We start from the raw sequence: 15,104 nt of genomic DNA, 5'->3' as shown, positions 1-15,104 counted from the left end.
GAAACAGCAGTTAAAGTCTAGAAGAGATGCAGTTTGGCCATTTTGGATAATATACCATATATGAAATATTGATATGTTTATGGTACCGTACATAATTTCAAAATTTATAAATTTATTTAGAAACATTTAAAAATTTTTAAAAACATTTTAAATAATCTTATTTTATTATTTAACAAATGTATATTCAGAATTATAATTTAACATATTCTGAATATAAATTTATTCGGGTATATTTTTAATTATTACGAATAAATTTATTTTTTTTCAGAATAATTCAAATTTTATAAAAATGTGCTAACATTCGTTTCTTAGAGAGACGTTATCATATTGTATACAAGTTATAATAAGAGCGGCATTTAAAATATAGTTGATATCTTCTTTCTACAAATTTCTACACTTTTCCTTTTGTATTTCGACTTTTAAAATAACTTCTCGCGGTCTGTTAAAACCTCTTCCAGGAAGGAAATCCACTTCATGCTGTAAAGAAATTTAAAATTTTACATAATTCTTACAGTTTTTAAATATGAAAATATTTAGAATCTCACTTACTTTCGTTCTACTTCCAGGTCTAAACTTCACGTAATACAAAATTTTTGCCAATGCTAATTTGATTTCCATAAATGCAAATTTCATTCCTATACAATTCCTAGGTCCAGCTCCGAATGGCATGTAAGTGAAAGGTTGAATGCTTTTTCTATTTTCGCCGAAAAACCTAAAGAAAAGATTGTGGTGTTTTTATCTAAAATATCTCATAAACCATATTTACATGTAAAGAACTTGCCTTTCTGGATTATATTTATCTGGAAATTGAAAGTATTTTGGATCATGACTGATGGCGTATACGGGAACAGCAACAATAGTTCTCTTTGGCAACGTGACTCCTGTGCTACCTAATCGGTACTCTTCCGTTGTTGTACGCTCCAATCTGATGAAAAGTAATAATTTATTAAATTTTCTTTTAGGATTCCATTCGTAAATAATAATTTAACCTTTTAAATACCTTATCGCTGGTGAATAATAACGCAAAGTTTCGTGGATTACTGCTTCTAAGTATCTCATTTCATTAAGTGTATCGTAGTTCAAATCTCCCTGAAAATTATAAGGTTAAACAGTTTGGTATTTGAAAATGATTTAAAAATTAATTTTCTTTACAGATAACAAATATTCGACAATCAGAAACTTCAATTTTATGAGAAGAAATACATATTTTCTTTTACGTCAAAGCAACAATTAAAGGAAATAAGCATTAATTTAGGATATGTAAATTCCAATCAATCAGATACAATTATATATATATATATATAGAGAGAGTCTTAAAAATTTACTGAAATTTCAATTATCATCATCATCGTAATCCATAAATATCTACTATAAGATTTGATATCTCGATTCTCAAATCTTTCAGAAATTAAGTTGTAAATTTTAATTCCTCTTGTTGTAAGTTTTAATGTAAACACCGTAATGTGATATTGCCGATCTGGTGGAGGAATGTGCTAATGTATCGTTTCTACTTCGCTGGATCACGGGTTCGAATCCTGCTTTGGGCATAGATACTTGTGTTTGTCAGGTTTTAGTGGGATTATTGTTTGAGGTGATTTAAAATCCCTAAAATGAGTGACGTTGTACGTAAAATTAAAAAAGATAAGTAAATAGAACATATAATAGACTATTTTTTTCAGTTGCTTTTTTAAATAAACAATAATAAATAAATTTTTAAAAATAGTAATACAGTGAAACCTGCTAATATGACTACCTGTGGATCACTTTGAGCTCATCCCTGCAAAACAATATATTTTGCAATGGAGTACATTGACCACTTGTCTATTGTAACCGTTGACCACTTTGGCCATATCCCAAGGTAAGAAATCATCTTGGGTAAAGTGATCATTTAAAAATAAAAATAAATAACGACTAACCCGTTACAAAGCTATACATCCACAAGAGCCGAATTATCGGGCTAGAGTTGGCTATAATAAATAAATAATTAATAAGACAATTTGGCACTAGAGCTTGGCGTTAGGCGCCATCTCTTACTAAACTTAATAATTAAAAAAGTTTAATTTAATTATTTATTAATTATTTATTAATTATTTATTAATTATTAATTTAATTTTAATTATTAAGTTTAGTAAGAGATGGCGCCTAACGCCAAGCTCTAGTGCCAAATTGTCTTATTAATTATTTATTTATTATAGCCAACTCTAGCCCGATAATTCGGCTCTTGTGGATGTATAGATCATTTAAAAAGAAAAACAAAACTATTTTAAAGAATGTAATTCTATTTATAGCGATCGCATTGCAAATGTAAAATATTTGAAACCGTTGTACTTTGTAGGTAAAGGTTTAAACTAAATTTCGTATAATCTTTTGAAATCTTAATTTTAGAAGCTTGAGTAAAGAAAACAGTAGTTTGAAAAACTAAATTGTTTGTATCATAAATTAGAACACCACTAGCAACGCGCCATCATGGTGCAATTTTTGGCAGCAGCATTGGAGGCAAATTTAAAAATTTCTATTATGATAGAGATCATGTCGGGTCACTATCGAGGTATCCTTGTCAGTGTTTCATGGTTCGGTTTTATTTAGTAAACTTGCTTCGTGTGTTCTTTGTTGATTGTAAAGTTTCTTTGTGTGAATGTTTAATTAGAAGACAAGATTAATTTTCATTTTTTTTTTCAATAACTCGCTTATTGACTCCAATTAACTTTTAGAAAGGATACAAAGAGCTAAATCTTCAGCAGAAATGTGAACTGATCCACCTTTTAGAAAGTCACAGCAAGAAGCGAACAGCTGAGGAGCTGAGTTAGTAAGAAAACCGTATCTGAATAGGTTTCAAATTGAGTCCGAAGATATGAACTGAAAGAAGAGGGCAACTGAATTTGATGACACAAATTTCTCAACTCTGAAGTGGCGTATTAAAATGAGGATATTAAACGAAAACACAGATAAATTTATTGATTGTGATCGTGATGTTATGACCACTAAATATGTTAATTTGGAAGATGTTTTTGGAAGTGTCCTAAAACAGTTCAATAAGGGAAAGAATAAAAGTAGTGAAGATAAATGAGATCTGTATCATAACGAAGAAAAGAAGTTCCCTTCCCTTTATCCCGCAATGAAGTTTATGATATGCTGTAGAAAATAGCCTCTCGCTATGCGTCTACTAGCTGCCCTGAGGTTCTTATGCCAATATATCAAGCAAAGAAAATTATAGTCGATGAAACTTTTAAAAATATAAAATTCTAAGATTGATGAGTGTCTCACAAAAAACTGAATTTGTTGCATTGTTTTTTTTCTTCTCTGAGATTTTGTTTAGAATACTGTGTATTTAATTGTTTTGCACCTGTTTTTCATTTCATATTAAATTTCATATAATCAAACACTTTGCTTATTTCTACTTAAATAATTTCATTCAAGAACACCTAAATCTTTCGTTCTGTATAAGGTGACTACCTGTGTAAGGTAACCACTTTAAGCAGGTTCCTTCGGTATTCACATTAGCAGGTTTCACTGTAATAGGTAGTCACATAAAAATTCATATTTTTCTTTTTTGCTTTCGTTCTCTAAACATTATTGGGGGGTTATTTTTAAAATAAAATTTGTTTTATAGAAATTGAAAATAAATCGTAAAATAGAAATATTTTAATTATACTTAAATTGTAAATAAATTAATCGAAATTTTAGCTTCACATCTCTTTCATAGAGCTATAATATCTGACGGAAGCTGTACTACAACAAGCAAAATTTGCGTTGACCTTTCTAATAAACTTTTATTGATTTTTCATTACTAAATTTTTCCTTATTTGTAGATTCATTATTTTTTTTACCTCATTCTTTAAAATAAATTCTTCTTCTTTAATGATTCTTTCTTGTATGTGCGGTTTCACAGCTAACTGATGAATTGTAAATGCAAGAGTGGCTGACGTTGCAAAATAACCAGCAATGAAGAAATTTATACATTGTGCAACAATATCATCCAGTTCTAGTCCTGTTTAAGAAATTTATACTCGTATTAAAATATAAAACAAATTAACTACTAATTATCTTTTATAATAAATAATATTAGAAATTACTTTGTCCATAATTTTCATCCAAATTTTCCTTAGTTTCGATTAACAACTGTAGAAAGTCACACGGTTTCTCTTCCTGGTATTATGTATTATCATATTTAATCTTATATGATTTACATTTATAAATGGATTATAATTATTAATTAAAAGTTATAAATTATACTTACGTTTATTAATTTGTTTCTTTTATTAATTTCTTCTATAATAACGCTTTTGAAATATAAAATTAAAGATGGCTCAAAATATGATAATTGAAAAAATGTTGCTATTTCAGGAAAACAATCTAAAAAGTAAATTAATTTTAAATATTTATTTGAAAAATATTTATACCATTACAAAGTACTAATTTAAACTCATACTTCTTACTACATTTCTCCACGGGATAGGCTCGATTAGTTCATTTGCTGCTTTTACAAATCGATTATTCGGATCTTTTTTTGAATCTATTTTCAGACCAAATGCGCATCTTGCTATTACATCGATGGTAAATGCACTTAAACTTCTGAAATTACAAATATCATTAAACATTAATCTGTGAACAGAACATTAAAAAATCTAAGTATTGCTATAGGCATTTTAATGTTAAATAAATATTTTGTGAATTTTTCTAAAAGTATGTATCTAAACACATTACACAACAATAAAGGATAAATGTTCAAGTGCATATTCAGATTGTTATATTTCTTGGTATAAATTTTAATACTACAATCTTAGCTTTTTAATTGTGATGCGTGTGTTTTAGGTTTACACTCTATTAAGTATTAAATATATTTCTCTTCTTCTAAACATTAATCAAGGTTTCATTATTTGTCGATAAAAAGAAATTTAAAATGTACTGTAGTACGTGTGAAAACGATATGATAAAATATAAAGATTGCGTTGTCAGCGATTTAAAACACGGTACCTAAAGTGTAATTAGAATTTTTTAGTTGCAGATATTATCTTATATTATGGCAATTTTATGAGATAACATTGAGAAGTGTTTTCTGTCGCTTCATTAAAATATTTAAAACTATAGCTGTATTGCATGGAATACACTATACATTTTACCTTGCAAATTACAGTAAATTTTGTAATTTTCCTAGAATTTCGATAGTGTCTCTGACGTTACTGTAACATTTCTGTGCCAAATGAGAAGTTTATGTTAAAAGACAATTGTGCATCTTTATTTACAAATTTCCTCTAATTTGCAAGACAGTGTTTTTTGGAATTTAAACTCAAAAAGAATTATTAACATTATCTTTTATATAAACTGTACTTATTTTAGCATTTTAACTAATTTCGGAAAATGTTTATACAGAAAAACACAAAAGATCGAATTTCCTTTCTGAATCCCGTCGTGAGTAGTTCCAGATGCTCGGTTTTCCGAGATTGTCCCAGATTTCTTCTGGCCGCCGTATAGAGACAGGAGGACTTTTAATGTATTTGTGTCACTAGCAGAGTAAATATACAATTTATTGCATATCCTGGTATTGAAACGTCCCAGTATCTTTCGGGAAGAACTTCTTTTGTCTCTCGTTTTATCCCCAAATATTTGGCAACTCTAATAGTGAGTAAAATTGATCTTAAGTCGAACGTATAAAATAATAGTAAAAAAAGAATATGGTTTCCAAGGCTGTGCATAAGCCTGTACAATACGAGGTAGCACTTCTGTGCATTATGTGTATTATAATCAGAGTCTCACTCTCTTTAGAGGCTTAATCCAGCACTGCATGCAGAATATGTCTGCGTTCTAAAATCAATAAATAAGCTATACATAATAAATACAGTAAAATCCTTTTAAAAGACCATTCCATAAACATCAATTTTGCTAAGAATCATTGGTGGCCTTGACGAGAGGAAGAAGGCGTTGTTGTAGTAACCGGCCCGGACCCTTATCAGAGTCCGAGACCCTATTTTTAAAAGTAAATTTCTTTGTTTCTTTGCAAGGAAACATCACTGTGGTATGTGGAGGAGAGAATATGGAAAAATCTCCTCCAAATTAAAAGATTGGCAGGTCCTTTCCGATTGGGTCATTGAGACTGGACAGATGCAGAAATGAAGTCAGGGGTTGAGCCGAAGGGTCCGGTGGTTTTAACGGGCCACTGCCGTCTTTGCATGGCGAGAGTGGTTTTACTGAGTGAAACACTTTCAAAGTGACTATTGCTCATAAAGATCACTTTTGTTCGGTGTCATTGGTAGCCGTAAAGTAGGGATTTCACTGTATATATTAGGAACACAATATTCATAATTTGGTTAAATGTGTTTGTATTATAATAAGTTCAACATTAATTAATTTAGGTGATTAATAAAATATTTAATATATTTCTCCATTTATTAATTCAATTAAAAATTTGCATGTAAAGAGAATAATATCAGTGCATGAATATGCATGTGTTTGCAAAGCAAATATTTACTGAGTTGATCACAGAAATTAAAGTTAATTGATTAACTTATTATTAACTGATCAACTATTATTATTTAGAAATTTTATGATCAGACAGGATTCCTTTTTAAACAAATTGTAGATAATGTTTTCTAACTGCGATAAAATTAACAATTGTATTTAAAGGAAATTTTAAATAAAAATATTCTTTATTGTTTTCGATTCAAAATGCGTAATCCATTATATGAACTCGTTCCTCGTGTAAGTAATTTCCGTCTATCCTTACAGCTTGCGAAAAGAACAAAAATCTTTCATACATTCATTACTACATTACAGATGAGATAATCATTAATTACAGTTAAAAATTACTGTAATTGTAATTAAAATATGCCTTAAAAATTCTAATATATTGTGAAATATATTAAATTACACATTAACATTGTTTAATAATTATTTAATGTGTATAAATTTGATTAAAAACTTTTAACTTTCATATTAAAATATTTTCTGCATTATTCCTTTAATATTAAAAATGTTTTATTTTTTAATTAACATATTTCGAATTCGATACAGTGTGTACTACGTACAGTACAGTGAATACGATATTCTATAACTATATAGCAAAATAGTATATAACAATCACTTATACATAAATATTTTCAATAACGTGAGAAACCCAATTTACTTTTTATTATATATATTAATAGAGTGAAACGCTTTTTAGTTGTCATTTAATAAATAAATAAATTATAATTGAACTTAGCATACTCACTGATTAATATCGACTTCTTTCCTTCGTTTCGCTTCTTCTATTAAATTATCTACCAGAGTTTCTGTACATTCTTCTATTAACTTTGAAATCTAAATAACGATTGCAAATTAATTCATCAATTATAAAAAAATGTATTATATAAATAATATTTTTAAAATGTTGCTTTACTTTGTTTGATAGAAAATATTAAAAATGTTGTACCGATTTTAATTTACACGACGTGAAAGCTGGCCTCATGATGTTTCGTAGATTCCTCCATTTTTTTCCATTCTGCACATAAAGTCGTTTATCCAAAATTGGATCCCCAAATTTTAATTTCTAAATAAAAAATTTATCGTTGTAAAAGTAAGATAAATTTTTTTCCTTAAATATAACGATTGAAGCTAGGATATCCAGGCAATAAAAATCATATAATTTACGATTTTTATAACTATTTATATAATTTTTAGTACCTAGATCGCTAATATTATTGAAATTAAGTAGGAAAATAGTTTATTCACAAATATCTAATTAATCTGTAAATAAATAAATAATATAAAATTATGCATTAATTACGAATAAATGAATTCTATTAAACTTTAATTAACCAAATAAAAATTCTAGATGAATTATTTATATAGACACAAATTTAGAAAACAATAAAAAAGAAGCAAATTTATGAATTTAATAAAACAATAAATCTAGAAATTAATTAAATTCTGTTATTGTTATTCTTTACTTTCTACTTTTTTCTCTTTTATTATTTTTTGAACATTCCATTCCTTTCTCCTTAATGATAATTTAATGTCAAATATTATTTCATGATAATAATTGTAAATTTTAAATTTAATACAAAAATATTCAAATAAAATATATTTTAACGAATATATGAATTTCTGATTTAAAAAAAAAATCAAAATTATATTAGGTTTTAGATAAAATAATAGGTAATAATAATATTTATAAAATTAAAGAAGACACATGAAGAACTTTTGATGAACAGACCTATTACTCGAGCTTTTAATTCATAAAAACTATTATATTCCATATTAAATTATATTTTTACTAAATGATTGAGAAAAATCCATAGCAACTATGCTAAATATATTTATATATATAATATGTTTATTGATGAGTGTATGATAGGGGTGCCAATTAACAAGCGCATTACTAATGTAATTAGTACCTATAATTAATAATTTCAATATCAATACATATTTAAAAATGCTGAAAAATAATAATAACGTAATTTAATCTTTTATATAGACAATTACGATATAATTTTGTAATTGCCTATTTAACTAATAAAGTATAATGCTTTAATTATATTTACTAAAGCATTGAATATGACTTATAAAGTGTAATATAAGTGTATAAAACATGAACAAAATAAAAATTAAGGATATCAGCTAGAGGAAACATATGAAGATTTTGAAAAACTTACTAAATTACCTTTCCAATAATAATTTAATTAATAATTTACAAAGAAGTTGCTTGACTACATAATATTTTAATAATTTTTTGAACTGTTTAAAAAATTTATACCCTATTGAATATTTCAGTAGGGTATAAATAATTGGCGAGAGTGAGGAATATTTTAGTAGGTATAAATAATACATAAATAATTTCATAGGTTATGAACAGGATATTAAAAGACTGATGCTAATACTTAAAACGTTCAATAAAATTAATTGTTAGAAGTGCTGCAAACGGTGTTGACAATGAATTGGTGTTTATATTAATCAGTTCCACGAAAACAAAAAAGATATTACTATCGATAAATGATATACCCTTTGGCAAATATAAAATAGCAATTGTCTACAGAAACCAGTTTAAAATAAATTTCTGGTTCATATGTGTAATGTAACAGTCTGTTTCGGTTTTATTTTTCTAATTTCACTTGTTCCTCAGTTAAGACTAAATAAAACAAAGCTTTTAATAATTAAAATATAAAAATTAATTATTAATATATATTTTGTATAATTAGTGTACTTAAAAGCTTATTTATACTGAATATTAATTGCTAACGTGAATCACTTTAACCTGAATCTAGATATAGATTAAAGTAAGGTAATTGGGACAGTTGTACCTGTCATCTGAGTAATTTTGGAAGGAATTTTTATTTAAAGTTAACAGAAAAATCCTATTTTTTCCCCATATTTTAGAAAATTCCCTTTGAAATTATTCATATAAATCTAAAAAATGCTTTATTATGTAGGTACTTCTATTTTTCTCTTTCTCTAAATGTAAACTTATAAAGGTTTATGCAATTAATGAATATATAAAAACTTTTTCTTCTGTGGTTCACATACGTACACTTTCCTTAAAGAAAGGATTTTCCACAAATTAATACGTTGCGGAATTGACAAATACAACACCCTTGAGCAATTTTATCACGTGTTAAAATTGCTTAGGGATATTTAATACGTTAATTTAGTCTTGCGTAAACCGGTAAACTTAACAAAAAATTCAACCTTGTTATAATTATGGATTTTTTAATAGCTATAACTTAAGAAAATCCGATTATTATTTTGATAGATGAATAAGAATATCAATAAAAAACAATTTAAAGCCCTATAAGTACAGTACATTATCAACTTTTTGAAGAAATTTCATCCGTTCGCTTTAATACGTCTATTTAGATCATACGTTTCCTTAATTCTGTTTTTCTTAGAAACTCGTATTCAATTGCGTATTCTGGTTCGAAATATTTTTGATTTGTAATATATATATATATATATATATATTGTTCCGGTTTATTTGGTTCTCCGAATTCTGTAACTTTCTTTATAAATTCTTTTAAATTTATTCTTTACTTTCTGATTTCTAGTCTTTGTCGAATAAATTATTTCCTTAATATTATACAATATAAACCAGTTTTTTTTAGTTGTTCATTCAAAATTCTTCTGATGTCAAGGTTTTTTTATTTTTTTTATTTTCTCAAATTTAATTTTCCTCATTAGACTATTTCTTAAAATATGCAAATGTCACGTAACAAGATACCACTCTTCGGATTTTTTATGAATATATTTAAAACTAATTCAAAAGTAAGTAGACTTATCAATGGGCGAGTGGGTAACTATTGAACACTGATAATTGGTCTTGGGTTTACCCTCCACCAACGGGTTGATTTTGGTCTTACGTTTTCCATGAAGATACAAAATGTTTTAAATATTAATTATGTTAATATATTCAAACCGACTTCTCTCCTTATTCTATACCAAGGCTATTTCTGTCCTTAATCATATTATTTGGTTTTATGATCAATAAGAGTGCGATTGCTCACATTCAAATAAACTTATTTCACTTTATCAACTAAACTGACAAGTGTGCTTTAAGCATTACGGGTAAAGAAACAAATTGCCATAATGTTAAGCCTAACACTGTAATAAGACGGATCTACAGAGGGAGAGTAATAGGTCTTAAGCCCTGGGCCCCCAAGTGTCAAGAGCCCACAAAAATTGATTTATTATCATATATTTTAATACTTTGTCAAAGCAATGAGCATTTATTGTACAGTAAAAAATAGTTAATATTAATAATATAATAATAATAATGATAATTTATAGTATTATTTGCTTTATTGTAAAAATCCTTATTTTAACAAAAAATGGGACCCCATTGGACTTCAATAAGCCCTAGGCCCCAAAAATCCTAGATCCACCCCTGAATAAGATACTTTAAAAATTGTAAAGAACTGTAAAGTAACAATTGAAAAGAAAAATGACGTAATCTACTTTCAGAGGTTTAAATCAGTGGCGCAATACTATGGCTCTCGGCACACGTTAATCCGGCCCGCGAACATTACTTATAAATGATAGAAATAGGCCTTCTTTTTAGTATACCAGGTACTTTACATGAAATATACAAAATATCTGTGGCTCGCTTAAGACAATAGGATTAATGGGAGAAAGCAACAAAATACGTGGGAGATCTGCTAAGTGAAAGTATCACTTTCTACCGGAAACTAAGCTTTCTTTTGGAGTTAGATACGTAAAGAAAACACAGAAAACTTCATGAGGACAGCCCATTAGTCAGAATAACTCGCAACCAACTCTCAGTGTTTATCTATTCGACTACAAATAGATATGACCCGCCTACCTACGACTCAATTTGGCCCGCCAACCGAAAAACTTCAGCACTGCTGGTGTAAACGTTTGACGCTTTATACATTTGACCTTTAATATATAAAACTATTAGTATATGTAAAGTATATAAAAATAAATATTTGGCTCGAAAAATTTATTAGACGTCTATCTAGTTTTACTGATTTTACCGGTAAAAATTATCAAAATATCATATTTACGATGCACTTTAAACTGATTATTCTAGTTGAGGCAGTCAGTTAATTAGACAATCAGTCAACCGATGCAATTCCTAGTTGAGGAAATCAACCTTAAGAATTATTAATATTAGATGAATACATTTAATTCACAAAGTTATATTACATTTAATATGCTTTATACGTGATTAGTTTCTATAAAAAATACTTAAAAAATAATAAAAGTTGATTAATTTAGAATATGTAGAAAGTAAGAACAATAATTGATCTATTTACAAATATTCTTATTTTTTACTTTAATTATTAATTATATAAATGTAATAATTAATTTTTTCACCGTAATTAAATAATGAGTGAATTTCAAATCTAATTTCGTCTTTTAATCTAAACAATCTGCTGTGAAGTTTGAATTACATATTATTATCTACAAGTGTTATGAAATTTTTTACATATTTTATAAGCTGAAAATTTCAAAATACTCCGAATTAAGGATATTTTTAGAAATACTTTAAAATATATTTAGAAATTTTACAAACAGAATCTGTCCTGAAAAATAAACTTTCTATTTAAAATAATGCTTAAACAGATTAAACAGATTGTACTGTACTGTATATCTATTATTAAATCTTTTCGAAAGAAAATATAGAGAAAAATGATAATTATTATTTAAAATAATGACGTATTATATATTTCGTTACAATATATTTTATTACTTTTGTCCTAAAAATCATAACAAACTATTTTTTATTAAAGAAATGCAATTAAATTTACGTCTAAAAGTTGTCTTGAAGATTGAAATCTTTATAAAGAAAGAAGTAGAGACTTAGAATATAAAAATATTTTAAGTCTCTACTTATTTCTTTACTTGAGTTTACAAACATTTCGAATGGAAGTAACAAGAATGATCTTAATAAATTTGTATAAAAAATTATTAATTGAAGATTGTTTGTTTGTTCTTACCCTTTGATTGGAGAAAACGTAAAAATCCTTCAACAGTATATCCTTCAATAATTCAGGTTCTGCAATCATTAAAACCGGAGTAGAACCTTCATAAATTCTGGAATATTTATATCAGAATGTTATCTTCGAAAAGTAAGAAATATTTTATTTTATTAAATAAGATATGATCTAAAGAAAGAAAAAATATATTTAATAAAAAGGTACATATTAAAGAAGAAAGAAACTCGAGATAAACATGGGATTGTATGGTAAAGTTTTATAAAATGTAACTAAATTTTGAAAAAGAGACTGCTGCGTTAAAGTAGTAGTCTATACTTTGAAATATACATTATATATTTGTAGTACTTTTAGTTTAAGTCATAATAAAGTCGTATTTAGGCTATATTAATACTAAATACAATAAGTCGTATTTATATGATAATTAACTCATTTAAATAAAATGGTTTAGTTTTATTTAAGTCTGCATTATTGTTTTAAATTTATATAAATCATTTTAATAAGTTTAATTTATATTTCTTTATATTATAATTATATATATATATAGAGCAATTTAAAAAAAAAATAATTTCTAATTACCCAAATATCCTACCATATTTCTTATACCACTTTTGTTCCTGTAATCCTTGATTCTGGAAAATCAAGTAAAAATTTATTTAAAGGTATACATTTAAATATATATATTTCCTACGTTTTAATCTTACAGTTTTTAAATCCAGTCCTATTGATCCCATAAAGAACGAAGGAGGAACTTCGGGAATACCGAGACTTTTCCAATAACCATACTTCCTTGTTAAAAAGCTATAATATTAATAATAATTTAAGTTTTTATTTGTTTAAAAATTTCAAAAATTTGTGTTTTATGCACGAATTTTATCGCTTTTAAATTACATTAAATCTCAATTATTTGAATCAAGATATAGCAAAATTTTGTAATAAATTGTCTAAAAGATATATTTAATATATCAGATGATTATTAAAAAAATATATATTTGTATAACTGAAATTTATTTTAAATTTTTCATTAACTGATAACGGGAAAAAAGTGAAACAGCGTAGTGTATTTGTTCTACTCATCATTCATTTGACCTATATAAACATCAATTTCCTCTATATATTTAGATGTCTGACTACCTTTTGTTTATTAAAAATAAATTTAAATTATATACCGTACATTAAATTAAACAATAGAAATATAAACATAAAAAATTTCAATATATTAATCAAATAAATAAGTTTAAATTAACCGAACTACGTATCTCTTATGTTAAAAAAAAAAATAAAGCGTACTTAGACTACTTATTTTGTAGCATCTTAGGCTAAACTGAGTTAGTTAAAAGTAAATATCAATAAATATAAGGACGAAAGATGAAAATAAAGTAAACAAGTTAATGAAGGAATTCCAGTTTAGTGTATTATTAAATAAAATTAAACTTTACGACTGTATTAAAACTTGATTATATGTTAACAATCTTCTGTCGAATTAATATAATATTTTATATAAATTTTTTACTTAAAATATCATTAGATATAATCGTAACGTTTCTAATTATTTACTGTTAAAGTAAAGTTTAATCAATTACTTACAGGTACAAGGCCAAAATTATTCCCAAAAGAAACCATGCAAAGAAAGAGATACTGAACACAGCCATTTTGAAATCTAAAGTAAACGTCCTTCGACGAAATGTATACTGATTTTACCCGCCGACAAGGTATTTTACATTAAAATTCATCAGCGTGATATCATTTCAGGACGAATCTACATTGTAGAAGCGACATTTTACCTTACAGAGATGTTTTGTTTTATTTATTCGTTAACAATGACTAACTCTATCTTACAAATAAGCATTCTGATATATTTTCCAGGAAACTCTGACGTATTAAAAGTATATACGTCATTGTAATGATGCAAACTACCAATAATACATTTAAAAATAGATTTAAAGACTCACAAATCTCATAAAATATTACAATTATAGCTTCATTAAATGCCATTTCTCCGTAAATGTGTGTGCGTGTGTTTTTGTAATATTGATGGTTAGTTTACTTACATCAAATTAAATTAATAAACTAGCTTAAGACGATTAAAACTTTAAAATAATTCTATATATATTTAAAATTATTATTTTATAAAATGTAAATTTAAATATCCTCTATTTTAAGAACATTTCTTCAGTTGATAAAATCGTTATTTATTTAACAATTATTTAAGCTTTATTGAGGGTACATTTCTAGAAATATATAATTTGCAATTAATTGTAATCAAATTATCCTTTTATTAATTTTGTAATGTTAATTGTAATTTGCAATTTCATAAAAAAATTATGTGTTAATTATAATAAAGATGCGATATTTCGATTATGTTAATTAATATTTTTAAAACAATTCTATAATTTTATTTTTTAATTTAAAACGAATGCTTTCTAGCTAAAGAGGATATTTTTAAAATTTTCCTTATTGTGTAATGAGTTAATGAATTATTGCATACTGTTTGTTGCTAAAAACAATTCTATTAGAACGTCATTTTTATTGCCTAGGGATAAAAGTATATGTTTTTTTTTTATTTTACATAGACATATATTATAAATGTTATGTAAGTGAAGAGTAAAATTTACTAAGTAGTTTTGTAAAGGAAAACAATTATTTTCTTACACTTAAATAAAAATAATAATTATAACG

General features: G+C 26.1%; 1 protein-coding gene across 1 annotated transcript; it reads right to left on the bottom strand.

Annotated features, from left to right (window-relative positions):
- Nucleotides 1-141: 141 nt before the first annotated feature.
- On the bottom strand, nucleotides 142-14,292 carry LOC136983015 (cytochrome P450 3A11-like). Its single transcript, XM_067279620.1, has 14 exons — nucleotides 14,013-14,292; nucleotides 13,130-13,226; nucleotides 13,005-13,057; nucleotides 12,429-12,525; nucleotides 7,409-7,525; nucleotides 7,208-7,296; nucleotides 4,430-4,572; nucleotides 4,238-4,353; nucleotides 4,074-4,146; nucleotides 3,828-3,988; nucleotides 1,001-1,089; nucleotides 782-925; nucleotides 550-712; nucleotides 142-477 (listed from the first exon to the last, which is right to left on the bottom strand). Exons 1-14 carry the CDS (start codon nucleotides 14,075-14,077, stop codon nucleotides 382-384), a joined length of 1,503 nt encoding a protein of 500 aa, XP_067135721.1. The 5' UTR covers nucleotides 14,078-14,292; the 3' UTR covers nucleotides 142-381.
- Between the last annotated feature and the right edge of the window lie 812 nt (nucleotides 14,293-15,104).

Source organism: Centruroides vittatus, unplaced genomic scaffold (genome assembly GCF_030686945.1).
Source record: "Centruroides vittatus isolate TY-2023 unplaced genomic scaffold, ASM3068694v2 contig_875, whole genome shotgun sequence".
Classification (NCBI taxonomy): domain Eukaryota; kingdom Metazoa; phylum Arthropoda; class Arachnida; order Scorpiones; family Buthidae; genus Centruroides; species Centruroides vittatus.
Note: the sequence above shows the minus strand (reverse complement) of the source record. Positions and strands in the feature narration are given on the sequence as shown.

Excerpts from the sequence above, each read along its gene's own strand:
- LOC136983015 (XM_067279620.1), bottom strand. The coding sequence starts at position 14,077 with ATGGCTGTGTTCAGTATCTCTTTCTTTGCATGGTTTCTTTTGGGAATA. Across the intron at positions 13,058-13,129 it reads TAGGACTGGATTTAAAAACT|AATCAAGGATTACAGGAACA; the intron begins GTAAGATTAAAA and ends TTGATTTTCCAG. Across the intron at positions 7,297-7,408 it reads CGTCGTGTAAATTAAAATCG|ATTTCAAAGTTAATAGAAGA; the intron begins GTACAACATTTT and ends ATCGTTATTTAG.